Source organism: Mirounga angustirostris, unplaced genomic scaffold (genome assembly GCF_029215605.1).
Source record: "Mirounga angustirostris isolate CCGP_5_RB_7025 unplaced genomic scaffold, mMirAng1.0.hap1 SCAF_1, whole genome shotgun sequence".
NCBI lineage: Eukaryota > Metazoa > Chordata > Mammalia > Carnivora > Phocidae > Mirounga > Mirounga angustirostris.
The window spans coordinates 129806209-129833219 of NW_026991709.1; the positions used below are offsets into that span (position 1 = coordinate 129806209).

At 38.8% G+C, this 27011-nt stretch overlaps 1 protein-coding gene across 7 annotated transcripts in view; it reads right to left on the reverse strand.

Moving 5' to 3' along the window:
* Positions 1-17352, reverse strand: part of ANKRD28 (ankyrin repeat domain 28) — a 200861-nt gene extending 183509 nt beyond the window's left edge. For 3 of the 7 annotated variants that reach the window (XM_045903839.3, XM_045903837.3, XM_054504424.2), the window contains exon 1: positions 16956-17352. Coding sequence is in view for 1 of the 7 variants with exons in the window: in XM_045903837.3 (XP_045759793.1) it covers positions 16956-16982 (27 nt within the window). In the remaining 6 variants the exon portion in view is untranslated. Of the gene's footprint in view, positions 1-2247; positions 2389-6523; positions 6632-16955 lie in introns of those variants that run through there. The other 4 variants (XM_045903838.3, XM_054504423.2, XM_054504425.2 and 1 more) reach the window with 2 other exon arrangements.
* Between the last annotated feature and the right edge of the window lie 9659 nt (positions 17353-27011).

The window sequence follows — 27011 nt, forward strand, 5'->3', positions numbered from 1 at the left end:
CTTCTATGAATCTTCCCAAAAGAAATTAAAACATGTTTATACAAAGATTTAAAATATGAATAGTCATCACAACTTTATTCATAATAGCCAGAAATCAGAATTCAAATTTCTAACTGGTGAATGGATAAAATATTGTGGTATAGCCATACAATGGATTACTAGTCAGCAATGAAGAATTAATATACATGCTACAATATGGATGACCCCAAAATGAAAGATGCCAGACAAAAATGAACATATGATTCGCTTATATAAAATGTTTTAAAAAGCTACATCATGGAGACAGACTACTAGTCAGTTATTGCCTGGGGCTGAAGATGGAATAAGGAGTGACTGCAAAATGGGTATGAAGTATTGAGATACTGTGATTTTTAATAAGAAATATATATTTGGTGTTCATCCCCCTTTTCTGGCACAGAGCTCCTAAAATTTTTGAAATTTCCTATGATGTGAGCCATAAGTGTCTTTTGTTATGTCAATTAGGTAACTTTTGGAAACTGCCTAAAGATTACCAACCAAGGTGATCAGAGGGTTGAAACTTTCAGTCCCACCCTCATCCCCACCCCTACCCCTGACTTCTGGGGAGGGGAGAAGGGCTGGAAATTGAGTTTAATCACCAATGATCAATGATTTAATCAATTGTGCCTATGTAATGAAGCCTCCACAAAAAACCCAAAAGGATGGGGTTCAGAGAGCTTCTAGGTTGGTGAACACATGAAGATTTGGGGAAAGTGGCAAACCCAAAGAGCATGGAGCCTCCATGTCCCATCTTACATACCTTGCCCTATGCCTCTCTTCCATTTGGCTATTACTTAGTTATATTCTTTTGTACTAAACCAGTAATCTAGTTTATAAAATGTTTCTTCGAGTTCTGTGAGCCACTCCAGTAAATTATGGGAACTTCTGATTTATACCCAGTCAGTCAGAAGCACCTGGATCTGTGACTGGCATCTGTAGGGAAAGAGGGGGGACAGTCTTGTAGGACTAAGCCCTTAACCTATGGGATCTGATGCTACTGCCAGGTCAACGGTGTCAAAACTGAGTTGAACTGTAGGACACCCATCAGGTGTAAAAGTGTGATGAGCATGGTAGTTAGTGTGACAATAAGGCAGCAACACACAGGAGGAGAACTGAGGTTTTTCCAAAATAGGTATCTTTTTGGGTGATGGAAATGTTCTAAAACTGGAGTGTGGTGCTGAGTGCAAAACTCCTTAAATTTATTAAAATAATTGAATTGTGTTCTTAAAACAGATGAATTTTATAGTATGTAAATTATACCTTAAACTGTTAAAGAGAAAAAAGGAGCTACTGGTCTAACTGGTCTAATTGCCAGCTCCCTGAATCCAGCTTGAAAGGTTGATCACCTAAACAGGATCCTTACTATAGACAATACAACAGAAAATGACTGAATTATAGCTGGAGAGAACTGAATTGGGTAAAAAGGAAGATTTTCTGACAGGGTGGACATAGGAATGTGGAACCAATGAGAACTATACAAACTCAGCACATTTTAGAATCAATGTGGTTCAGAGAGAAGGCTACCTAAAGGGTGGGTCAGATTTCTGTCTCCCGGGATAATAATAAAAGGATATATTTTTTAAAAAATATTACATATAGGGGTGCCTGGGTGGCTCAGTCGGTTAACTGGCTGCCTTAGGCTCAGGTCATGATCCTGGGGTCCTGGGATCAAGCCCCACATCGGGCTCCCTGCTCAGTAGGGAGCCTGCTTCTCCCTCTCCCTCTGCCTGCTGCTCCCCCTGCATGTGCTCTCTCTCCCTGTCAAATAAATAAATAAAATCTTTTTTAAAAAAATATTACATATACTCAGCCTTAACACAGGACAATGAAAAGGAAAATGTTTTCACTATTGTAATAAAAAAAATTCAACTCAGATGACCTTGATTTACTACTTTACACTGAAGTAAGCAATATTTTAAAAGTTATATTGTAGGGGCGCCTGGGTGGCTCAGTTGGTTAAGTGACTGCCTTCGGCTCAGGTCATGATCCTGGAGTCCCGGGATCGAGTCCCGCATCGGGCTCCCTGCTCGGCAGGGGGTCTGCTTCTCCCTCTGACCCTCCTCTCTCTCATGCTCTCTGTCTCTCATTCTCTCTCTCTCTCAAATAAATAAATAAAATCTTAAAAAAAAAAAATTAAAAAAAAAAAAGTTATATTGTAATACAATATATGGCATACCCAAACAGAAATAAGCCTTGTTAAGGTTGAATCCTACAGTGGGTGTTGCTTACCTTGTTTGCCCACTCTGAGTATTAGAATCTTGATTAATAGGTAGTGTCCATCCAGACACCAATATATAACAATGTGTGAGAGCAGCGAGAGAAGTGCAAAAATATGAAAAAATAAGAAATAATATATCTAAATCTCAGATGAAGGTATGATTAGGATTACAGCAGAAAAATGCTCTGAGAAAGAAAAAAGTATATTCATTTCTCTCAGTCAAAATAAGAAAAAGAGGGAAAAAAAGCAAAGTGTAGAAATAAATGTTTTGCAGTAAGAAAGGAGATCAATAAGAAAGCCTACATGGGTAGACAGACTTAGTAAATTAGGAGACACAACTACATGTTAAAATGGAGAAGACAGAAATTAAATATTAATGGATACAGAAAAAGAATGGTAAGGATTATTAAATAGCCTTGAAGGTGCAACTGAAGTTAAGACATCAGAAAACTGGAGTACATTCAACTTGGTTTCATTACTTCCTTCACCAATTTTTCAGTGGTCCCAGAGCTGAAACAAGAGAATAAATATTGCAGAAGTAATCCATAGGTTGACTGAGAAAGTCAAGGAAATACAGGAGTTTAAATTGTTTGGGTTAAGTGATCATTTATTGAGCAACTACTACATACTAGACACTTTATCAACATTCTCACAATTCTCAAAATTCAATGAAGATATCCCCATGCCCATTTTATTTTATTCAGAAAGTAGAAACAACCCACTATAGCAATAAAAAGAAATGAAGTTCTGATACATACTACAGTATAAATGAAACTCTAAAACCTTGTAAGTGGAAGAAGCCAGTCATAAGAGATTATGTATTTTATGATTTCATTTATATGAAGTGTCCAGAATAAGCAAATGCATAGAAACAGGCTGAGGGAAAGGTGGGCCAGGGGAGAGGGACTTAAGAGGAATGGGGTGACTGCTGGGTACAGGGGCCTCTTTCTGAGGCGACAAAAATGTAAAAAAAAAATTAGACTGTAGTGACAGCTGCACAACCCTGTAAATTTACTTAAACAACAACAACAACAACAATACTGCTCTGTATATTTTAAATGGGTATATTTTGTGGTATGTCAGTTATATCTCAAAAAAGATGTTAAAACAACCAACCAACCAAACTTAGGCTCAGATTTAGTTTCTTTGCCCAAGGTCACACAGTAAGACAGTGGTAGAGCTGCCCAGATCTCTCAAGCCAAAGTCGTTTTCAGTACAATAGTTGCTACCATTTAGCAAGTGCTAACTATGTATCTCATTTAATTCAGCAAATCTGTGAGACAGAACACTATTATCTCCCTTTTTAAGTGAGAAAACTCAAACTTAAGTGAAGTAACTGGCCAGAAGTCACAGGGGTGATAAATTAATGAGCCAGAATTAAAAGTACATACTCTACCATTTCAGATATTCAATTCATTATCATAATTATTTGCCATATGCATATATGGTGACATTCACTATTATTTACTTAACATTTTTCTTTAAGTCATTTGCTTCTCTTGCCTGACAAAGCTGCAGGAAAGAACGGAGCTATAAGCTGAAAGGGTAGTGTTGCGGGTAAAGACAGGAGTAGAAAACATAGAGGATAGGATATAAGACTGACATAACAGCACTAAGGAAAGGAACTGCAGGGAAAGTTCCCACTGAGAAACAAGGCTTGCTGAGGAAAGGGTCCAGCCTGAGAAGGATGTGGGAGTAGGAAAATGGACAAGTTGCAAGAGGCAGAAGACTTAAGATGAAAGGGGAGAGACTGTAAGATAGGAGTTGAGGCTCAAGAGGTTGGGTCAAAAGGACTAAAAAAAAGCAGGTGGAGGTGGAAAAGGAGACATGAAAGCTGAAAGATAGTAGAGATGGGTGATAGCTGAGGGGAAGAGGTAGGGTGTTGAAGACAACATGAAACCTACAGAATGGTTAACAGGAAAGGCTGCAAAAGAGTGAGCTGGGAGACTCCTGAATAGGCCAGAGGAAAGTGAGAATGAAGCAGGATACAGGGCTACACTCAGGAGTCTGGATGGGAAGCAAGGAAGTATCAGTCAACATCTGGTAATCAAAGTAGACAGGTCACCCACAAAAAGTCTCAAGAAAAACAGTAGTAAAAATTGTCCCATGTTTCAGAAAACACTACCCTAACAAGTACTGCTCTAATCAGGAGGTCAAGGCTTCTTAAGAGGCCAGTTTGTGGCCAAACTGTACCTAGCAGACTAGGTAAAGTAAGTTCCAACACAGCAAAGCTTAAGTTCACTGTGGGTGAGGAAGTGGGAGAATCAGTAATCAAAGAAGCTGTGGTCAGAGAAAAGAAATTCCATGTTCAAAACTGTAGCTCCAAGATGCTGAACTACAAGGTGAGCAGGTATAAAGTTCATTTGACTTCATAATAGAATCTTACAGTCCAAAAGAAGTCTTAGAAGGTAGAAATTGCTAGTAGAAAAGAAAATACAAACAGGTTGATTAGTGACATTTCAAAAAAGCAATAATTCCATAGCCAAAACATAAGAGCTTCTAAAATCAATAATGCACCAAGACATCCAAAATAATCCATGTGTTACCAACCATCTATAATAGTTAAGCAGTCAGTATATCTAAGCTTAAGTGAAGGTGATATATAGAAATTCAGCTTTATGGTAAAAGATAAGCTGAAGGATAATTTGTTTTACTAATAAATTCTGTACTTAAAACAATTTACCACAAGTTTCATTAAAACAGAGAAGTTGCTCATTGTTAAATGAGTGGATTAACCATTATTTAACATATACACAATCTTCCAGAACATTTCTATAGCACATCTATACTGTATTTCATTTACATCTCTTGTTTCTAAATTGGGAAATATTCCAATCAGGTTCCTTCTCACTGTCCCTGCTACAGTATCAAATGAGAAGGTCTGAAAGGTTATAGTCCCTTGGCCTCATCTACTGAAGTCTCTTGATTCCAGTTATCTTCACTATATGAATCATTCAAGCTCTCATGGACATGCTAGTTTCTAACTACCTGCCTATACCCTGGATTAGGCTACTTACTGGATCTACCTGACAAACACTACACTTGCTATTCTAATCTATTCACCTGGATTCAACTCCACTACTCACTCCTGGTGCTACAGGTTGCTTTTACATCCCTTAAAAGCCAGCTGTTTTTAATCCTCAAGTTCAACTCCTTTTCTTCAGGATGTGACTGTCGCTTACCTAGCTCTTTTTAGTTCTCCCAAGGACACTCTCCTCACTCTTGGCATGACCCAGTGTGACACTCTGGAACTACACACACTGACTAGTATAAGCTTTCAAACAGTGGAGGAAGCCTATCACCATTCAGAGAACTAGTCAAAATAGAAGGCTCTTGTTTACCTATTTACACACACACATACACAGTCTTTTAAAGTCCTGTTTGAACCTTTTTCCTAATTTACACTAATAAGAAAACAATACTAACAGCAGGTAGGTTCTTTCTGACTTTCACCATTTCTAATCAGAAAGTTTCCTCAAAAGGAAAAAAGAAAACATACAATATTTATTTAAAAACAAAACAAAACAAAAAACAAAAAAAAAAACCTTAGTTAACAAAAGGAGAAGTTTAACAATATAATCTGCATCAGGACTAAGATCTGCAGTTCTCCTAAATAAAGCATTCTCTTCCTTCTTGGTGGTAGAGATTAACAAAAAATACCCACATGTAACACAAACCTACCAAAATGCACTTGTACTTTTTGCTCCTCTAAAAGGATATTTTATATAGGCTGTATATGGCTCTTATCCACCGAGGAGGAGAGAGAACAAGATTACAAATGAACGTGGGTAAATAAAATCCCATTAAAATAAACTTCAAGGACCCTGAACTCCACCATTGGGTTCAATCAGCCATTTCTCCCTTCATGCTCTCAAAGCACACATAAGATAATTGCCCTTATCTAATTCCATCTTATCCCATACTAGAAGACAGAGACCATGTTTTAGACACATGTATATCCCTAATATGGAGAACCAGCAGGTAGCAGGCATACAAATGTTTGTTATATAATAAAATAATCAGGATGTTAATTATAATCATTTCCATGAAAATTTTTACAAAGAAAACACAGTATTTATGTGTAAGGCCTGGAAGTTAACAGCTGAAGACTAACTTACCATATAAATGAGTTTTAAAATATAAAATAGTACAAACCAAGGGCAATGGATCCCAAAACAGATTTTGGAATAATAAGCTAAGGAATTAAACTGATTAAAGTAACAATGGATATTATAATATATAAATCCCAAAGTGTGACATAATAGTTTATTTTTATTTCATGCTTACATGAAGTCCAAAAATCCATCTTAATGATCAGCTGTGGGCATGAAGAGGCTGGAGATGACCCAGGCTGACAGAAGTTCAGCTCTCTTGGACCCATCATTTCCAAAGTTGCTTTTGGCAGACAACACCCAGCCAGCAGGAGAGAGGAGAAGAGAGAAGAGAGGATTGTTCAAGGAAAGTTTGTATTTGCCAGGGCTGAAGAAACACTCAACACTTCTGCTTAATTTCTTATGGCCAGATCTCAATCATATGGCCATCCCCAAATGCAAGAGGGGCTGGAAAATATAAGTTAGTCGGGATCCAAGAAAAAAGTAAACAAGCTTGGTGAAGAGCAAACCACTCTTTACCTTAAGAGGTTTTAAAATACAGATATTCTGGGACACTACCCCAGGTTATTCCTCATTCAGCATGTCTAATAGGACCCAAAAATCCTGTATTAAATCTGGCCAACTGATTTTGATTCCCAACTTAGGAATTACTGGCTTGGGAAGTAAAGAAATTGGGGAAAATATGAAAAACATTTCCATGGAAAGTTTATAACAATGTGCTAGATAAAAAGAAAGTTAAATAAAAGGTGATGAAAAAATTGAGCCTTTGTGCCTAGGAGAACACAATATAGGTAGAACTTGGGAAATTCTTTCCTCCTCTGGTCTGTGATAGTAGTCTATCCTGCCTCTCTTCCTAACTCTGGTAGCTTCACAGGCTTCCTTTCCTCCACCCATTCCATATTCCCCATTATATTCTCCTTGGCCATGAACTTTTCTCACTAAAAGACCTCATTCACCTCAATTACCATCGAAAACACTTTTCTCTGAACCCAGCCTCTCATTTAACTGCCTCCTATGACAACTTTTCCAATTAAATGTCCCACTAGGACCTCAATATATCCAAAACTGAATTCATCTCACCCTCAAGTCAACTCCTCTGCTTGCATGCCCTATCCACCTAGGCCCCCTAGTCAAAATTCTATAAATCACTGACAAATTGTACTCCATAATTAAAAGTTTTGCCCTTCAAAGAATACTAACAAGAAAGTAGAAATGGGGGAAATTGGAGATATTTTTTGCAAATCACATATCTGATAAGGGACTGGTATCTAAAATATATAAAGCACTACAACCCAATAATAAAAAGACAACTAGCCCAATTTTTAAAAATGTGCAAAGGATCGGATGAAAAGATGCTCAACATTATTAGCCATCAGGGAAATGCAAATCAAAACCACAAGGACATACCACTTTACACCAACCAGGATGACAATAATGAATACAAGATAGTGTTATTGAAGATGTGGAGAAACCAGAACTTTCATGTACTGCTAGTGGGGATGTAAAATGGTACAGCCACTCTGGAAAATGGATTGGCAGTTCCTTAAAATTAAGGCTAAATACAGAGTTTCCATATGACCCAACTAGTCCACTCCTAAGTACCCAAGAGAAATGAAAACTTATGTCTACACAAAAACTTGTACACAAATGTTCGTAGCAGCATTATTCATACTAGCCAAAAAGTGAAAATAATCCAAATCCTATCAACTGTTGAATGGATAGATAAAATGTGGTATGATTCAATGTAATATTATTCAGCAATAAAAATACTGATACATGCTACAGTACAGATGAGCCTTGCAAACATGCTACATAAAATAGGCAAATATATAGAAACAAAAAGTAAATTAGTACTTGTTTAGGGCTAGGAATGATGGGGATGGGGGGGAATGATAGTTTAGGGGTAAGAGGTTTCTTTTCAGCATTATAAAATGATCTAAAATTGACTGAGGTGATACTTACACAGCTCTGTGAAATATTAAAACTCATTGAACTGTATAACTTAAATTGTGTGTGAATTATGTCACAGCAAAGTCTTTTAAAAAAGAAAAAGCTACCAAACTTTTAAATCCAGAAACTGATACAAGAGAAAAGTCTGCCTCTCCAGACTAATTTATACTTCTTATTATAAGATACAAAGTTTTGGGGGGGGGGGGTGGCTGGTACCTTAGATAACAAGAAAATAAAATTAAATGTAGTACTGAACCATAATAACTCTCTAGGCTCTGGAACAAGTATATGTTTCATAAGCAACTGCTCCCTGATTTTCCTTTTTAAATATTTTAACTGTCCTATGCTGTATGTTTTAACATTATCTGTGGCCTCAAATCCTTAAGAGTAGAAAAGATACACCTTTAAGTTTATAATAAATAAATAAGTAAACCATCACTAATTAAGAATTTGAACTTAAATTTACTAGGCAAAATGAACTTTCCACTAAAGCTGTGGGAGTAGTAATTCTATTCAGATTTAGCTTTGCATGCCAATCAGTATACACACAGAAGAATCCTTTTTTAAAAAAATCAGTATCACATAAGGAAGGTGGATAAATCACTTAACTAAGAACTGGGACTGGAGAGTAGGAGTAGAAATTAAACTTGAAGTACTTGAGGACTTTAATCATTATGTACAATGTACTGTTATACTTTAAAACATTACTGGTTTAAGAAACTGAAGATTTCATTAATTTTTGCTTTGAATGAGAAGTACTGTATAACTCTGTGATTCAGTATCACTGTGTGTGTTTAATGTGAATTGTCCACAGAATACACTGTCCAGAACAAAAAGACTTAACCCCAAACTATTCTCTCCAGGAACAAAACTTTCTCCAGGAGCATCTCACTTCAACCCAGGTAGAGTGCATTCACCGAATATAAATTTTACATTAGACTGGAAAATAAAAAGGAAATAAGATAAAATGCTAGAAAACATAATATAACCCAAATCTAACTACTTGAATTATCAATGTTTAATTGTATTTTCATATTTAATTTACTCTAGTGGGACTATTCAGTAAGAAAACTGTCAACTGTCGTATCAATGTAAGACACTTAGTTGTACACTTAAATGAGCCATTAATATAGCTATGAGGATCCTTTAAAGAAGTACTCATTTCCACTCAAACTTCTGCCTAGTACTTAAAGCACGTGACTTGCACTAAAATGTCTTACGTATGTTCTGAATTATAGCAGTAACCCCCTAACTGGTCTCGGGTGTTCCTGTTTGTCTTCTGTAATTCACTCTTCTAAAACTTACAATGTAGTGGTTATTTAACTTTTGGGTGTCATGGGCTCAGAGGATCTAACAGAAGTTATGAAGCTTCTTCAGTACATGTATGCACATTCCTCCAAAAAACCCTTCACAGACCCTAGATTAAGAAACCCACCTATGATAACTTCCCAACACTTCTAATCAAGTCCAAACTTCCTAGTCTTATATTCAAAGTAATTCAAAATGTAGTCACTGTTAATTAGCTAATCTATCTCCTATCCTTTGAAACTACACACACCAATGGGGTCTATCTCCTCACTACAGCATAGATACATCATTCTTTTTTGGCTTGCCTTCTATTCCTCTCTTGTTGCTTTCCTGCACAACTGTTTGCTTTCAACAAATCCTTCCTGTGAACCTCAAATAATTCCCGTGCCATGAAAGTTTCCCTCTGCCTACAATCAGATCATCTATTCCTTTCTGAATTCTGAAGCATGTTATACACATCTTTTATGTTCTACTTTACATGTTCTGCACTGTATTATACAAGGCATCAAAAAAAATCAGTAAACACAAGACACACTTATTTTTTAACTATGTTAGGCATATTTCCAAATAATATGCTCCATGTTTTCCTTCAACCTCTATAAACCTTTTCAGATGAAGTGTATCAGATATTGTGCATTTATGTATCTTTTGCCTTTTCCTAGCCAGTAAGATTTTTAAGGACAAAGATAGTGACTACTGTACCCTTGTGAGGCCCACAGTCTCCAACACAAAGGAAGGGAACACTCAATACAGAATACTTGAATTTCTGAGCATAAATGTTTTTCAGGCATTTTGTATATTCTGTATTCCTAATTATAAGATTTTTCAAGGATCATCTACTGTTTTTCTACTGAACAGTCAAATAATGCTCTACCCTTAATGGATACTTGATCAAGTGAGAGCTTACTAACTACCCAAAATAGCAGTCAAATTATTCTCATCCATTCATTATCTACTTATTGATATATGCCCAACCCTGTTCCAAAAAAAACGAAAACAAAACTTCCAACATATCAAGAATCCTTACCTAATGACCATTAACCCAGAAGAGAACACAAAGACAGCTCCTACACAAAAACAGTAATCCAAATGTAAAATCTACTATCCTTTAGTACTACTGCGAAGTCTAACTCCAGTTTTAAAACCAACTCAGAAAATAGAAACAAACATCCCAGATTATACATTTGAACACTACAAGAAGCAATAAAACAGCATAAAAGTGTAGGAACTTTCTTTAGAAGAAACTCAAACACAATATAAGGTTTATGACCAACTGATTAACTGATTCATGCTATATGAATGGATGAACCTTAACAAGATTACACTAAGTGAAAGAAGTCAAACATAAAAAGTCACATACTGTAGAATTCCATTTATATGAATATCCAGAATAGGCAAATTCATAGAGACAGAGAGTAGATTAGTGCTCACCAGGGACTGGGGCGGGGGGGGGGGGGGGGAGGGAAATGGGAGTGACTGCTAATTGCTTTTTCAAAGGATAGAAATGTTTTGGAATTACATAGTGGTGATGGTTGCACAACTTTGTGAATATACCAAAAACTACTGAATTGCACACTTTTCTGGAGGTTTTACCAAATAATTTTTTTTTTAATTGAAGTGTAGTTGACACACAATGTTACATTGGTTTCAGGTATGCAACATAGCAATTCAACAACTCTATTCATTATGCTACTATCGCAAGTGTAGCTACCATCTGTCACCATACACTGCTATTACAATACCACTGACTATATTCCTTATGCCAAAACAAAATCCCTGTAATTTATTCATTCCATAACTGGAAGCTTGTATTCCCCTCCTTCCTTCATCCCTGTTTGCCCATCCCCCACTCCTCTCCCCTCAGGCAACCACCAGTTATTTATGGGACTGTCTCAGCTTTTTTTGTTTTGTTGTTTTGGGTTTTTTTTAGATTTCACATGTAAATGAAATCATATGGTATTTGTCTTTTACTGACTTATTTTACTTAGCATAATGCCCTCTAAGATATATCCATGTTGTAGTAAATGGCAAGATCTTCTTTTTCATGGCTGACTAATATTCCTGTGTGTGTGTGAGACATCTTTACCCATCTACTGATAGACACTTAGGTTGCTTCTAAATCTTGGCTATTGTAAATAATGCTGCAATTAATACAGGGGTGCATATACCCTTTTGAATTGGTGTTTTCATTTTCTTTGGGTAAACATCCAGTAGAATTACTGGATGCTATGGTTTTTCTATTTTTAATTTTTTGAGGAACCTCTATACTGTTTCCCACAGTTGCTGCACCAATTTGCATTCCCACCAAGTGCACCAGGGTTCCTTTTTCTCCACATCCTCACCAATACCTGTTATTTCTTTTCCTTTTGATTCTAGCCATTCTGACAGGTGTTAGCTGATATCTCACGTGTTTTTGATTTGTATTTCCCTGATGATAAGTGTTGTTGAGCATCTTTTCATTGTCTGTTGGCCATCTGTTATGTCTTATTTGGAAAAATGTCCTCTGTCCATTTTTTAATCAGATTATTATCACCCCCACAAGTGCTGAGTTGTGTAAGTTCTTCATATATTTTAGATATTAACTCCTTACCAGATATATCAGTTGAAAATATCTTCTCCCACTCAGTAGGTTGCCTTTTTGTTTCGTTGATGGTTTCCTTCACTGTGCAAAAGCTTTCTGTTTTGGAGTAATCCCAATTGTTTACTCTTGCTTTTGTTTCCCTTACTCGCAGAGACACTTTTAGAAAAATGCTGCCAAGGTCAATGTCAAAGATAATACCACCTATGTTTTCTTCTAGTTTTATGGCTTCAGGTCTCACATTTAGGTCTTTAATCTATCGAGCTTATTTTGTGTATTGTGTTAGAAGTGGTCCAGTTTCACTCTTTTACATGTAGTTATCTAGTTTTTCCAGCACCATTTATTGAAGAGATTGTCTTTTCCCCATTATATATTCTTGCCTCCTTTGTCATACATTAATTGACCAAATAAGCATGCGTTTATTTCTGGGCTCTCTATTCTATTCCATTAATCTATTATTCCATTAATCTATATGTCTACTTTTGTGCCAGTACCACACTGTTTTGATTATTACAGCTTTGTAGTATATCTTGAAATCTGGGATTGTGATACCTCTAGCTTTGTTCTTCTTTCTTAAGTTTGCTTTGGCTTGAATTGTACACTTTAAAAGATGACTTTTATGGAATATAAATTATATCTCAATTTTTTTAAGTTTATGACCATTTTGACTATTTTATCTGAAAGAAAACTGTTCTTTTAAGATAGGAATCTTGGGGCGTCTGGGTGGCTCTGTTGGTTAGGCATCTGACTCTTGATTTCAGCTCAGGATCGAGCCCTGTGTGGAGCTCAGCAGGGAGTCTGCTTGAGATTCTTTCCCTCTGCACCTCCCCCCATTCAAGTGTGATCTCTCTCTCACTCTCTCAAATAAATAAATCTCTTAAAAAAATAAATAAAATAGAAATCTTATTTTGTAGTTTGTTTTCTGAAGCTGAGCTAAACTTGTGATTACAAATTGGTCCCCTGCCAACCCTATGTAAAACTACAGCTTTAAATTTTTATCAATGCTAACTACTAACTTGCCAATATTTATAGAAAGATTTCTCATAAGTATCTGGATCTCTAACTTCCTAAAGAAAACTGGAGTTCTAAAAATACTAGGCACACTTGCACAGCAACAATGTCCTGGAGCTAAGCAGCAACTACCATACCTGCTCCTATCTGCCATGATCGTCATCACTCCCTACTGTCTTCTAGATACTAAAGCCAAGTACCAGTTACCATTTAGCTTCCCAGTTGTGAGTTTGTTACCTTACACATCCTAAACAAATAAGTCTTCTCCTTCTTATCAGGGTATACTATGAATCACTGCTGATAAATTAAAATGTAATTATGCAATTGGCCAAAAGGTACAAATTTCCACCTATAAGTTCCAGGGATCTAATGTACAGCATGGTAAACTATAATTAACAATACTGTATTATACATATATACATGTCAAAATTGTTAAGAAAGTAGATATTAAATGTTATCTACACACACACACACACACACACACAAGTAATTGTGTGGGGGATGGTAGTGTCAACTAACCTTTTTTTTTTTTTTAAGATTTTATTTATTTATTTTAGAGACAGAGAAAGAGAGAGCCTGTGTGCTGGTGAGCTGGGGGAGGAGCTGAGGGAGAGGGACAAGAAGACCCTGCGCTGAGCACAGAGCCTGATGTGGGGCTCAATCAATCGAGCCTGACATCAGGACCTGACCGAAATCAAGAGTCGGACACTTAACCGACTAAGCCACCCAGGCACCCCTGGTAGTGTCAACTAATCTTATTGTGGTAACCATTTTGCTTTATATACATGTATCAAATCATCACCCTGTATACCTTATACTTACATGTTATATGTCAATAATATCTCAATAAAACTAGAAATAGAATTTTAAAATTTAAATGTAATCATATACAATTACATTTTTATTAAATGCAAAGATAAAAATCTGCACGAAATACCTATTGAATAAAATCCTGCAACTGTCAGAGATTCATGCTGTATAAACACTTTAATGTGGGGGTAAAAAAATTGAGGGAAAAGTTCAAGTTTCTAGTCCTACAAATAGAAAGCAAATTCTTTTCACCTCATTTACAATTAAAAATTATTTTCATCTATTAACAAAAAGCAGTGCACTAGTCCGAGTCCTTGTCCATGTATCCTCAAGTTTACAGGTGACATTTCACATATTATCACTACATTGAGTATTGATAGATACTATATAAAACCAGAGAAGCATCACAATTACTTCATAATTGCAATCCACGAATGCAAAGGTGCAATTAGATTTTATGTCCAACTGAAAACTCAATCCTGTTCTTACCCCCATATCAGGTGTTGCCACAGAAAGGGGGAAAGCTGTCCTATCCAGATTATTTACTGGATATGAAAACAAATTGCTTTATTTACTCACTGATTTTATGTTTAAACCATCTAGAACCCACCTGATGCTTAAGTGCACAAAGAACAATTCCTACCCATTAATAGGTTCTAGCTGTATTTACAGAACTAAAAGAAAATAAAACACAAGGTGAATATGACAGTAACAGAAAAAAGTGGCCTGAACTATTTCCTATTCCAAGTGTAAATGAGGATTGAGTTAAATGCTACATCAAGAACCTTGCAGCTTTAAAATTCTGTGTATTTATCCACATTTTCTCTTCCTTTTCTCCAGATCAAATAATTCACCTAGCTGAACTGCTTTTCCTGTAGGTGGAAAAGGTTAAGATAGTATCTGTATTCCATTTCATTTTTATCATCATTTCTAATAGCCAATAAAATATCAACCCACAAGATGACTTCTAAAAGCAGCTATTCCCTTTGAAATAGGCAAACCAAACTCATTTCTCAAAATCTTCCAAAAGAGAGACCAGATGAGTCAACTGCTTAGTAGTTTAGACGTAAACTTCAATGTTCTTCCCTCTCTGAGCCACGCCACTTAACTTGCCCCAAGTATCCTTAAGTTTACAGGTGACATTTTACATATCAACACAACTACTGAGTATTAATAGATATTATATAAAATTGGAGTAGCATCACAATTGCTTTATAATTGCAATTCCTAAATACACAAATGCAAAGGTGCAATTGGATTTTATGTCCAACTGAAACCATAATCTTGTTTCTGCTTAAACCTGATGGTGAATAAAATGGGATGGTCTCCAAAAAGTTCACCAAATTCTTAATGCACACTATGATCCAAATTGCAAAAATAACTTTTTCAAAAGTGTAGGACTAGAAACAAAACAAAAATCAATCACTACCTCAACTATGACTTATGGAAGCACAAGGTGCCATTAGATTGATAAAGATTAGAGAATCTACATCTTGAGTTTTACACCTTTAAGAGTATAATGTGAGTTGACTATACAGGAATTAGCAGGAATTAGTTACGTTTTACCTGTTGTTTAACAGTCATGTTCCACAGAACTTTCTGATGATAAAAATGTTCTGTATTTGTGCTGTCTGATACCATAGTCAATAACCACATGTGGCTACCAAGCACTTGAATTGTTGCTAGCAAGTCTAAGTGAACTTTTTATTTAATTTTAATTATTAAAATTTAAATTGCCACATGTAGGCTAGTGGCTATCACATTGAACAATGTAGTTCTGTCATTTGAAATACAATGTATAAACTTCACTGAACAGTAGTTTTTCAAAAGTATCATTCCTGAGGATGTTAACACCAGCTAAAACCTTCCTGATAACTAATGATACACAAGTTAAGCCAACGGCTTAAACATCAAATAAACAAAATAAAATTCACTTATGAAATGAGAACTGACGATACCAAGATTCAGAATTTAAGGCACAATATTCACTAAGAGACAATATTAAAAAAGACATCTCGAGTTTTTCCCCATTGTTTCTACAAAAGAGGTACTCACTTTAAGAATAGTTTCCCAATATATGCAAGTTACTTCCCCTTCAAATCTGCCCAGTATCTTCTGTTCAAAAAGAACAAATGGCAAAAATAAATTCTCAGCACTATTACGTCTACTGCCACTCGGTAAATTTCACACGTTGATTTCCCTTTCCTTAAAGAAGAGATAAAATGTTTGGAAGCCTCTGCATCGCCTGAAAGCCTTGTTATCCATCTTTCCACGTATTCAGACGTACAAATCATTCTGACATAGTTGCGATTTCGTCCCTAGACGCAATTATTTTCAGTCCAAAAAAGTCACTACTCTTTTCGGCACTTCAGGTATTCTTTGACCAGCTCTTCCTAAGTCAAGAAAAGTAACCAAGATGGTGCACAAGATGTCAAAACAAGTCTGAGAACTTGCAGGTTGAACAGCCTCGAAGCAGAATCAACCGCCTTTAACCCCAAGAGAGTGTGCCTCGAACTATCCGACGAAGCAAACAGGCGAGCAAGGTCGTGACCTAAGGTCACGGCCGCCAGCACCGCTCCCGCCCGGCAGCGGGAAGCCACCTGTTAGGCCCGAGGCTCACCTGGCAGGAGAGAGGAGGCGCATACCCGGCAGTGAGCCGGGCGCGGACGCCTAGGCGACCAGCGTGGGACCCGCCCCTCACGCGGCGGCGACCGGAGACGGCAGCGAGCCCCCCAGCTGCACGTGGGCTTCACCCGGCCGGTGCTTCGCTGACAGGCGGGTCGCCCGCGGTCCCCGGCGGGGCCTCCGCGCGCCAGTCCCCGGGGCGGCACCCTGCCTCCCTCGCACCCACCCGCCGAGTGGGCGCACAGGCGGCCCACACCGCTGGCCCGCCGCCCTCCCTTCCTTCCTCCCGGGTCGGCGCGATCCCGCCCCGCCGCTCCTCACCTACCTGGTCACGGAGTTTGAGGAACGCCATGGCGGTCGCCTCCACCGCCGCCCCGGCCCACCGCTTCCGCCCCCGTAGCTTCGGCCGCTGCCCGGGGCCGGCAGGTCGGCGGCCGGCTGCGCTGAGGAGTCCGCGGGCAGGGGGCGGTGCCGCCTCCCGGGCCGCCCGCCGCCGCTACCGAGAGGTGAGGAGCCTGGTCGGTCCCGCCTCCTCCTCTGAGTAGTCCCCCGCCCTCTTTCCTTTCTTTCTCTTTCTCTCAGCTGCCTCCACACGCTGCCGCTGCCACAGCCGCCGCCGCCGCAGCCGCCGCCTCCTCACGCCCCCTTCCCGAAATACCCTGGCAGCCCCCGCGGCCGCGCCGTTCCAGCCCGCGGCAGCGGCGGCATCCAAACTCCACTCCACAATATTACCACCACCGCCCGCCGCGATTGGCGGCCGCGCGGGGGAGAGGCCAGAGTAAGCCGAGCGCCCATTGGCCACGCCACCGCGCTCGTTCGTGCCCCCTCCCACCTCCTGGAGAGGGAGGGGGCGGAGAGAAGGAAGCTGCGAGGGGTGGGCTGCGAGCTACTGCGTGCGGGGCGGGGGAGGGGGGAGGGCAGCGGAGCCGAGCAGGGGGAGGGGTGGCCAGGTACTCCTGGGCGCGCGCCCCGGGCGCGGTAGGCGGAGCCCGGGCTGGAGATGGGGGGAATCTGTAAGCGGGGTAACGGCCCTGGGTTCGCACGTGGAGGTGGAGTGTGGACTCTCCCCAAAGCTGGAGGAGGATGAAGGAACTGGGTGAGGGGCCGGAAGGGGTGTGAGAGGTGGGCACCTGGGGGCTGCTGCCTCCCTAGCAGCCGCAAGGGGAGAGGGGCGAACCCGATGCGCACGTGGAGGGAGAGTGAGAATGCGCCCCTGGGCTTGGGGAGGATGAAGGAGCCGAGGGAGTAGGGGGAGAGGCGGTCACCGGGAGGCTGCTGCCCTCCCGGGGGCTGTGGGCAAGGCTGGAAGGAGGGGGCCATGGGGGAGCGTGAACTGCCTGGGTCTCGCGCGTCAAGGGAGAGTGAGCGCTCCTCCCCAGCACACGCCCCTCGGGACTTGGTTGGACTAGTCACCGCGGGGTGTGAGAGGTGACGCGTGGGGGCTGCTGCCGTCCCGGGGGCTGCAACCAGGCCGGGGGACCGGGGGGCGGGGGAGGGGAGGGGCGCGAAGCTGCACTCGGGGCGGAACGGCGGCATCTTTGCAGCCAAACAGGTTGTGGACGCCGGAGTCTTTCTCTGCCTGTAGTCCCAATCCGAAGCAAGGCTGCGATTCTCCAAAATCCTCCTGCCCGACTTGCATTTTTTTTCCCCTTTCTTCTTTCGCATCTGAAGGGTTTTGCCTCCCACTCTAGAGAAATCAATTTAAAAAATAAAAGATGTGCTGGATTTCCAATAAATAGCATCCTTGGATGGAGAAGAAGAAAAATGATTCCCTCACTCTGCCACACACACCCCCATGCCACCCCACAGTTCTGAAACGGCTTTTCTTTCTAAGGCAGCCCCACACTGTTACCATTCCAGGCTTGTGTGGGAGAAGGCTGTTGTGCGCCCGTGTCTGTCCGCCTGGGCGGCTCCAGCCCCTGGTTAATAAAAGGTACAGATGGTTAGAGCACAAATGTGTGACGTCAGGCTCGGTTTAAAAAAGTCCCCTTTTCCCTACATCAATTGTGTCTCTTGGGACAGACTTTATTTAGAGGATCGATTTGAGTCTAATGGCAGTCAGGAGAAAAGGGGATCTATGCCAGGACTGTCAGTTTATGATAATGCTGTGCTTAAAACAAAAAGCTTATCTTTTAGCCCCATAAAAAAATGAAAATATCAGAGTGCAAAATGAAAAACACTGCTGATTAATAGTATCCTTCCAATATTCTTTGACATATCAATGCCTTGATTCCGTAGAAACAATTTCTTATCTGAAATTAACAATCCTCATCATAAATTATGTTTTCTACTTGAAATGGAAAGATTCTCGTAACAGGTACAATCATGCTGAGGCTAAAAAGGAAGCTAAACTAGTCTTGCTTTGCATTATCTTCAGTACCTCACTCCACTTTACTTCAACTTCAGCAGATATTTGTCATCTAGCCTCTCCTTGTCGATTCAGTGAGGTTGAATGAGTTAAGTTGTGAAAGCATTTGAGTTCTCCAAAACAAAGGTGTTGTGATAATATTGCTTGAGTACTTTGTGATTACCAGTCACCTTTATAAATAATTAGCCATGTGCTATATCCAATATAGAGTTCTATCTTAGTCAAGGCGTGCAGGAATTTACCCTCATTTGTACATGAACCTGTTAAGCACTGGATGTCTAGCCAGGAATTAATACACCCCCTTATCCCCCACTCCACCCCCAATAATATCTTCTCAAGGTTAAAGTTCTAGAGTTTAAAAGCACAACAGGAACTTGATTCAGAACATGGCAAAGATTAACTTTTGGAGAAAACACAAGTGCATTTGAGAGAATTAATTTAAATTGTGGACCTGTGTGCATTTTAATAGGTTTTATGATTGAGCTAATGAAACTTTTCAGGGCTCTTCTGAAAATCCTAATTAACAATAATTAATGAAAATATTTTATAATGCACCATCTCTGACAACCTTGCAAATGGTAAGCTCTGAACTCTCCTGGTAGGGAATGCTTAATACCTAGCTCAGTTCTCACCTTTCTCCATCCTGAACAACATGTAACTTGGGTCTTGATTTCATGATTTGTAAAAACTAAGCTCAACATTACCTGGCCCACTCATCTCACACAATCAAATAAGATAATGACATGAAAGGCTGTGGGAACTCTGAAGGACCATTCAAATATAATGTTATTACAGCTACATCTCCATAGCTGGAGAGGGGATAACAATCATTCTGGAATAAAAAACCTACATAATCGAGCAGTGAAATGAAATAAGATTCATAGGGTGCCTGGGTGGCTCGGTCGGTTAAGCGACTGCCTTCAGCTCAGGTCATGATCCTGGAGTCCCTGGATCGAGTCCCCGCATCGGGCTCCCTGCTCAGCAGGGGGTCTGCTTCTCCCTCTGCCCTCTTCCCTCTCGTGCTCTCTGTCTCTCAATTCTCTCTCTCTCAAATAAATAAATAAAATCTTTAAAAAAAAAAAAGAAAGAAGATTCATATTCAAATTCTGATAAAATCTTTCAAAATCTTTATTATAAGGTTATTCCTCCCTATTATAAAATATTCATATATTAAAGGAATCTATAGTGTTGAAGAGTCCCATATCATCAGAGCTAATGAGACCAGGAACTTGAATGGTGTCTGTTATCTCTCTCCCACCCATCCCCCACCTCCTCCCCCTCCCACCTTTTCTAAATGTCATTTTCATTCTCTCTTACTACAGCCAGCAGCTCTACTTATATTTTAAGTACTCTGCTGTCATAAAGGAAACCAAATTTTAAGTCTCAGGGAATGACTAATCAGTTGGGTTAGACTCATCTGACCATGCCTTGGCCAGTCATTACAACCAAAGAAGCAAGGTCTTAGAACTGATAACAGCTTCCATTCAGAATTCATGTCTAAAATGGTAGGAGGAAAGATGTCATACAGATGTGATCACTGGGGAAATTGCTATGAGCTAGGCAACCACATTAAATTTTATTTAGTATGCTGCTATGTGTTGGGCACTTGGCACCTTAAGTGCTTCACCTCATTTAAGTTTTTCAATAATCTCAGTAATCTCTTTGTGTTGGGAAACTGGGCCCCAGAGAAGTGTACCCATAGTTACCTAACTAACTAATGTCAGGGCCCAAATGCATGAGAACCTTGAAAGCCAGGAGAGTAACTAATGTGGTAGGAAATACACCATTGATCACTTTTGAGCCAGATAATCTTTATATTATAAAAATGATTTTTTTTTAAAAGATTTTATTTATTTGAGACAGAGAGAATGAGAGACAGAGAGCATGAGAGGAAGGAGGGTCAGAGGGAGAAGCAGACTCCCTGCCGAGCAGGGAGCCCGATGTGGGATTCGATCCCGGGACTCCAGGATCATGACCTGAGCCGAAGGCAGTCGCTCAACCAACTGAGCCACCCAGGCACCCATAAAAATGATTTTTAAGAAGAGACTGAAATACATGGAAAATGCATATAATAAACTGCTAAAGCAGCAAATATAAGTTCAGAAGCCTGGAGGATAGAAATAGAAGACCCAATGTACATCTAAAAGAGTTTCTAGAGAAGAGAAAATAGAGTATGAAAGAGAGGCAATATCCAAAGAAATAATATGTGAGAATTTTTCAGACCTGAAGAAAAACATGAGTTATCAAATCAAAGGAAAATGCTGAGGCTCAAGCAGAATAAATTTTTAAAACTGAGACCTGTACATAGTAGTGAAATTACAGAGTACCAAATGCAATAGGAAAATGTTAAAAGTTACCACTGAGAAAAATCAAAGTATCCTAAAAGGAATGACAGTCTTTTTGACAGGAAAGGAGTCCTTTTGACAGGAATGACCTGTCAGCAGATTTATAAGCAACAATAGGTGACAGAGACAATGGAAAATATCTTCAAAGTATTGAGAGTTCATAACAGAGAAACTATAATTCTATACCTAGCTAAACTATCTTTCAGGAGGAAGAACAAAATAACATTTTTAAATTTAATATTCATAGGTGTTCATTGAAAGACATACTAAAGAATTTGCTCCAATAAGAAAAAAGCTGAACCCAAAAGGAATAAGTGATATGGGAGAAGGAAGGATAAACAAATAAATTAGCAAATATCTCAGCTAATCTAAATCAGTAATATTTTTTACATACCATATTTTGGGAGTTTAAAACCAGGTGAAATTAAAATATTAGCCCCTAATGGGGCACCTGGGTGACTCAGTCAATTGAGCATCCAACTCTTGATTTTGGCTCAGGTCATGATCTCAGGGTGGTGAGACTGAGCTCTGCAACAGGCTCCACACTGGGCATGAATTCTGCTTAAGATTCTCTCCCTCTGCCCCTCCTCTCTTTCTCTCTCTCTTTCTCTCCCTCTCTTAAACATAAAATAAAATATTAACCTTAAAAATATGGTAAATGATAGCAGGAGGGAGTTCTGAATTAAAGACTTGATTTCTTTTACTCAGGAGTGAAATACACCTTAAGTTTAGACTTTGACAAGTTATTATATTGGTTAAAATTCCTTCTTGCAAATAACAACTCCAAGCAAGAATTTCTTAAATTGACGTTCAGCAGCTCCAGGGCCATCGGGTACGCTAAATAAACGAACAAACAAGCAAGCTTGGGTTAAGGTGCCAGGAAAATTGCCCTAAACCATGCAACAGAACTGACATGATAAAGAAACTGCTGCTATTCCCATCAAGCACTAAATGCCATGAGCTCAGCTTTTCTTTATCTGTTCCTGCTATCAGCCAGTTCCGTGTTAGAACTTTGATCTTGCAACCACTGCCACCTTTACAGACTGGATGCCTCTATCTTTACCTGCACCAGGAAAATGGAAGGTGTGTGCAGAGCTTGTATTCTCATAGTCTTCACATTTCCACAGGTGCTTCTGGTTAGCAGAGTGTATGTCATAGGGCTGCATCCTGGTTGCAATGGAGGCAGGAAATCTGAGTTCTGAATTTTATACCAGGAAAGTGAGATTTATAACCAGGGAATTATCCTAAATATAGAAGGGCTATTTAAAAGATTATGGTAGCCTTGAAAATGACAGTTTGCTACTGATATACATATTAAACATTGAAGGGTATTCATCAATTAGAGAAATAGAATGCCTAACTTCCAAATTGATAGAGGGAAAAAATGACCTAGAGAAAACTTAGTTACTGGATTAGCAGGCAAAAAAGAAGAAAAGCAAATTAAAAGTATAAATAGGAAACAAGATTCTAGAGAGAAGTCCAAGTGTTATTAATCACAATAAATATAAATGGTTTATATCATTAAAAAATGACACAAAAAACACATTTAGATTGGGTTTTTAAAGAAGAAACCAAACCATGTGCTATTTGCAACTATATGGTTAGAATATATCATCAAAACATTTGGAGAAAGGCAGTTTTTTTTTTTTTAAACTACCAAGAAAATACTAACCAAAAAATGGTTCATCTAGTAACATTAATATCCAACATAACAATTTTAAACAAGAAAGAGTGATAGAGATAAAGAGGTGACATGCAGTAATTATAAAAGGAACTATCCACCAGGATGACCTACAGTCGTGATACAATCATGAACCTATGTGCACTTAACCAAATAGAGCAAAGTTTGATGGAACCACATAGAGAAATTGACAAGTGCATCATCAAAAACTAATAGACAAATAGATAAAAGGTTAGAATACCAAAGAATCAATAAGCTTAATATCATGTGAGATTATATGTACACACACATAACAATCCATAATCAATAGTAAACAACAGATACCGTTCCTCGAAGAAACTTAGTCCAGCCATTTTACAGGTGAATTTTACCAAGTGTACAGGAGAAAATGTCTTTCCTTTGTTTTGTGTCACAAAGTAGGAAGCTAAAAACCAAGTGTATAACCAAGACTCTTGATGCACCAGGTGCTTCTCAGATACCTTGTCTTCCAAACCAACCCTCTGACATATCCAGTTTTTGACAAGTGTGGTTATTTCAGTAAGGCCATTCAGAACCATTTTATTTGGTCAAAAGCTCTTCCAAAGGGATCTCTGCTTAACTGCTTCAAATATCTCTCTGTTGGTGATGGCTGCTCTGTGGCTGAAATACATAGGAAATGCATATAATAGACTGCATGAGCTAAAGATACACAATTGTATGCATAATGTGATATAAACTATGTGAACAAAAAGGCAAAAATCTGAATAGAAAAAAGTTTAAAAGACTGGAAAAAATATACTACAATATTAAATAAAGTTGTGGTTGAATGACAGAAGTATGAGTCGTTTCTTCTATTTTTCTTTTTTTTTTTTCGTTTCTTCTATTTTTCTATACTCTGCATATTTTGTTTAGTGAGAAATTGTTTAAGTCATTTCCAAATATATCAGTGCTTCATGATTCCATTACTTCACTGGAATAAAAAAGATATGAAACACATCAGGGCGTCTGGGTGGCTCAGCTGGTTGAGCTCAGGTCATGAGATGGAACCTCAAGTTGGGCTCTGCACTGGGTGTGGAGCCTGTTTAAGATTCCCCCCTCCCCCCACTCCCTCTGCCCCTCCTTCCCCCACTAGTGCATGCTCGCAGTCTCTCTCTAAAAAAAAAAAAAAAGATATGAGACGTATAGAAAAGAACTAGCAAACTAGCAAAAAGAAATTCTGAGTATATCAATAAGTACATTAAGTATGATTGGACAAAACATGCTACTCAAAAGGCAGATACTATCAGACAGAATAAAACAAGACCCAACTCTGTGTCACCGGCCTACAAAAGACACACCTGAGTTCAAAGATATGAGTAGATTGAAAGCAAAGAATGGAAAAGGTACAGCATGTAAACAGTAATAATAAGAGGCCTAGAGTGGCTATGCTAATATCAGACAAACTTTAAGACATATTACTGGAAACATTTTTGATAAGTGGTCAACACATCTAGAAGATACAATAGTTATATATACATCAAAGAACCAACTCCCAAAAATGTATGACACAAAAAACTGGCAAAAATGAAAGGAGAACTAGACAATATAATAGAATTTCAATATCCCACTTTCAATAGTTGATAGAACAGCTATAGAAGACTTTAAGAACACTATCATCCAACTTGTCTTAACTAATATTTATAAAACACTCCACCCCAGAACTGTAGAGTACACATTTCAAGTGCATATGGAATATTCACCAGGATAAACCATATAGCCCAAAACAAGTCCCAATAAAATACAGAAGATTGAATATTGAAATTACACAAATATGTCCTGTGACCACAATGGAATTAGAGATCTGTAACAGAAAGATACCTGAGAAAACACCAAATAGTTGGAAATCAAGCAACATATTTCTAAATAACCGATGAGTCAAAGAAGAAATCACGAGGGAAATTAATCAAAATTCATGGCATTCATCTAAAGCAGTGCTTACAGGCAGCTGGGTGGCTCAGTCAGTTGAGCAACTGACTCCTGGTTTCCACTGGGGTCCTGATCTCATGGACTGTGGGATCAAGCCCAAGTGGGGCTCCACACTCAGTGGGGAGTCTTCATGAAGGTTCTCTCCCTCTGCCCCTCCCCTCCACTTGCACACATGTACATGCGCTCTCTCTCTCTTAAAAAAAATAAATAAAAAAGCAGTGCTTAGAAATGTATAACTTTAGATGCCTATATAAGAAGATTTTGAAAAATCAAAAACCTAAGATTCCACATTAAGAAACTAGAAAGCAAAGAGCAAGCTAAACACAAAACAAGCAGAAGGAATGAATTAATAAATATTATAGCAGAAAAACAATAGAGAAAACTTTTTAAAAAGTTAATTCTTTGAAAGGATCAATAAAATTGACAAACATTTACCTAGACTGACCAAGAAAATAAAAGACACTAATTACTAAAATCATGAAAGAAAGGATATCACTACCAACTCTACAGGAATTAAAAGGATTAAAAGGGAATATTATCAACAGCTGAATGCCAATAAATTAAACAACTTAGACAAAATGGAATAATTTCTAGAAGAACACAAATAATCAAAACTGACTCAAGAAGAAACAAAGTATCTGCATAAACCTTTGACAAGTAAAGATATTGAATTAGTAATTTATTTTTTTCTTAAAGATTTTTATTTATTTGACACAGAAAGAGAGAGAGCAATTTAAAATCTCACTAACAGGGACTCCTGGGTGGCTCAGTCGGTTGAGCATCTGCCTTTGGCTCGGGTCATGATCCCAGGTCCTGGGATTGAGTCCCACATCGGGCTCCCTGCTCAGTGGGGAGCCTGCTTCTCCCTCTGCCGCTCCCCCTGCTTGTACTTGTGCTCTCTCTCTCTCTCTGACAAATAAATAAAATCTTTAATAAAAATAAAATAAAATAATAAAATCTCACTAACAAACCCAGGCCCAGATGGTGTCCCTGGTGAATTCTATCAAATGTTTTAAGAAGAAATAAGACCAATCCTTCACAAATTCTTTGAGAAAAAGAACACTTCCCAACTTATTTTATGAGGCCAGTACTACCCTGATACCAAAGCCAGACAAAGACATCACAGGACTGAAGACCAGTATCCCTTGTGAACAAAGATGCAAAAATCCTTAACAAAATAATACCAAATCGAATTAAGCAACTTAAAAAAAAAAGAATAATATATCATTCCCAAGTTGGATTTATTCCAGGAATGCAAAGTTAATTTAACATCTGAAAATCAATTAATGTATTATATTAATGGAATAAAGGACAAAACCCACATAACCTTTACTGTAGAGTAGGAAGAGCCAGCAAAGGATAGTGAGTGGAATAAGAAAAAACAGAAACCAAGAATGTATTTCAAGAAAGAAAGAGTGGTCAACTGGTTGTTTGCTGCTAAGTCCAATAAAAAGAGAAATTGGATTTTTTAGGACCATTGGATTAAACCACATGGAGGTTGCTGACAACTTTCGGAAGGGTTTTAGAAAAATGGTATAATACTGGAATGAGTTAGAAGGGAATGAAAAGTGAAGCGGTGGAGAAAAGGAATAAAGACAACTTTCTCAAGGAGTCTTATTTTAAAAGGCAGCAGAGAAATGGAGCAGTAGATGAAGAGAAATGAGAAGCCTAAGGGGAGCTGTTTTCGTCTTTTAAGGTGGTAGATATTATATCACCTGTACAGGCTGGGGAGTGATACAGTCGAAAGGGAAAAATTGATAGTGCAAAAGAGAGAGCAGATACCTGTAGGAGCAAAGTCCTTGAAAAGGCAAGAGGAAATGAGATGCAATTCAGAAGTAGAAAGTGTCAAGAACTCTGAAATGTCTGAGATTTTATCCAACTTGCATGCTAACAAGTTAGCCTGTCATAATTTTATGGATGCAGGCAGAAAACATGAGACTCCTGGGTCAGAGACAAAGGATTTCATTTCTCACAGTAGCCAGAGATCAGAGTTTTATTGCATCAATTTCCTGAACCTCAATTCCCACAAAGCAATGTAGGAAG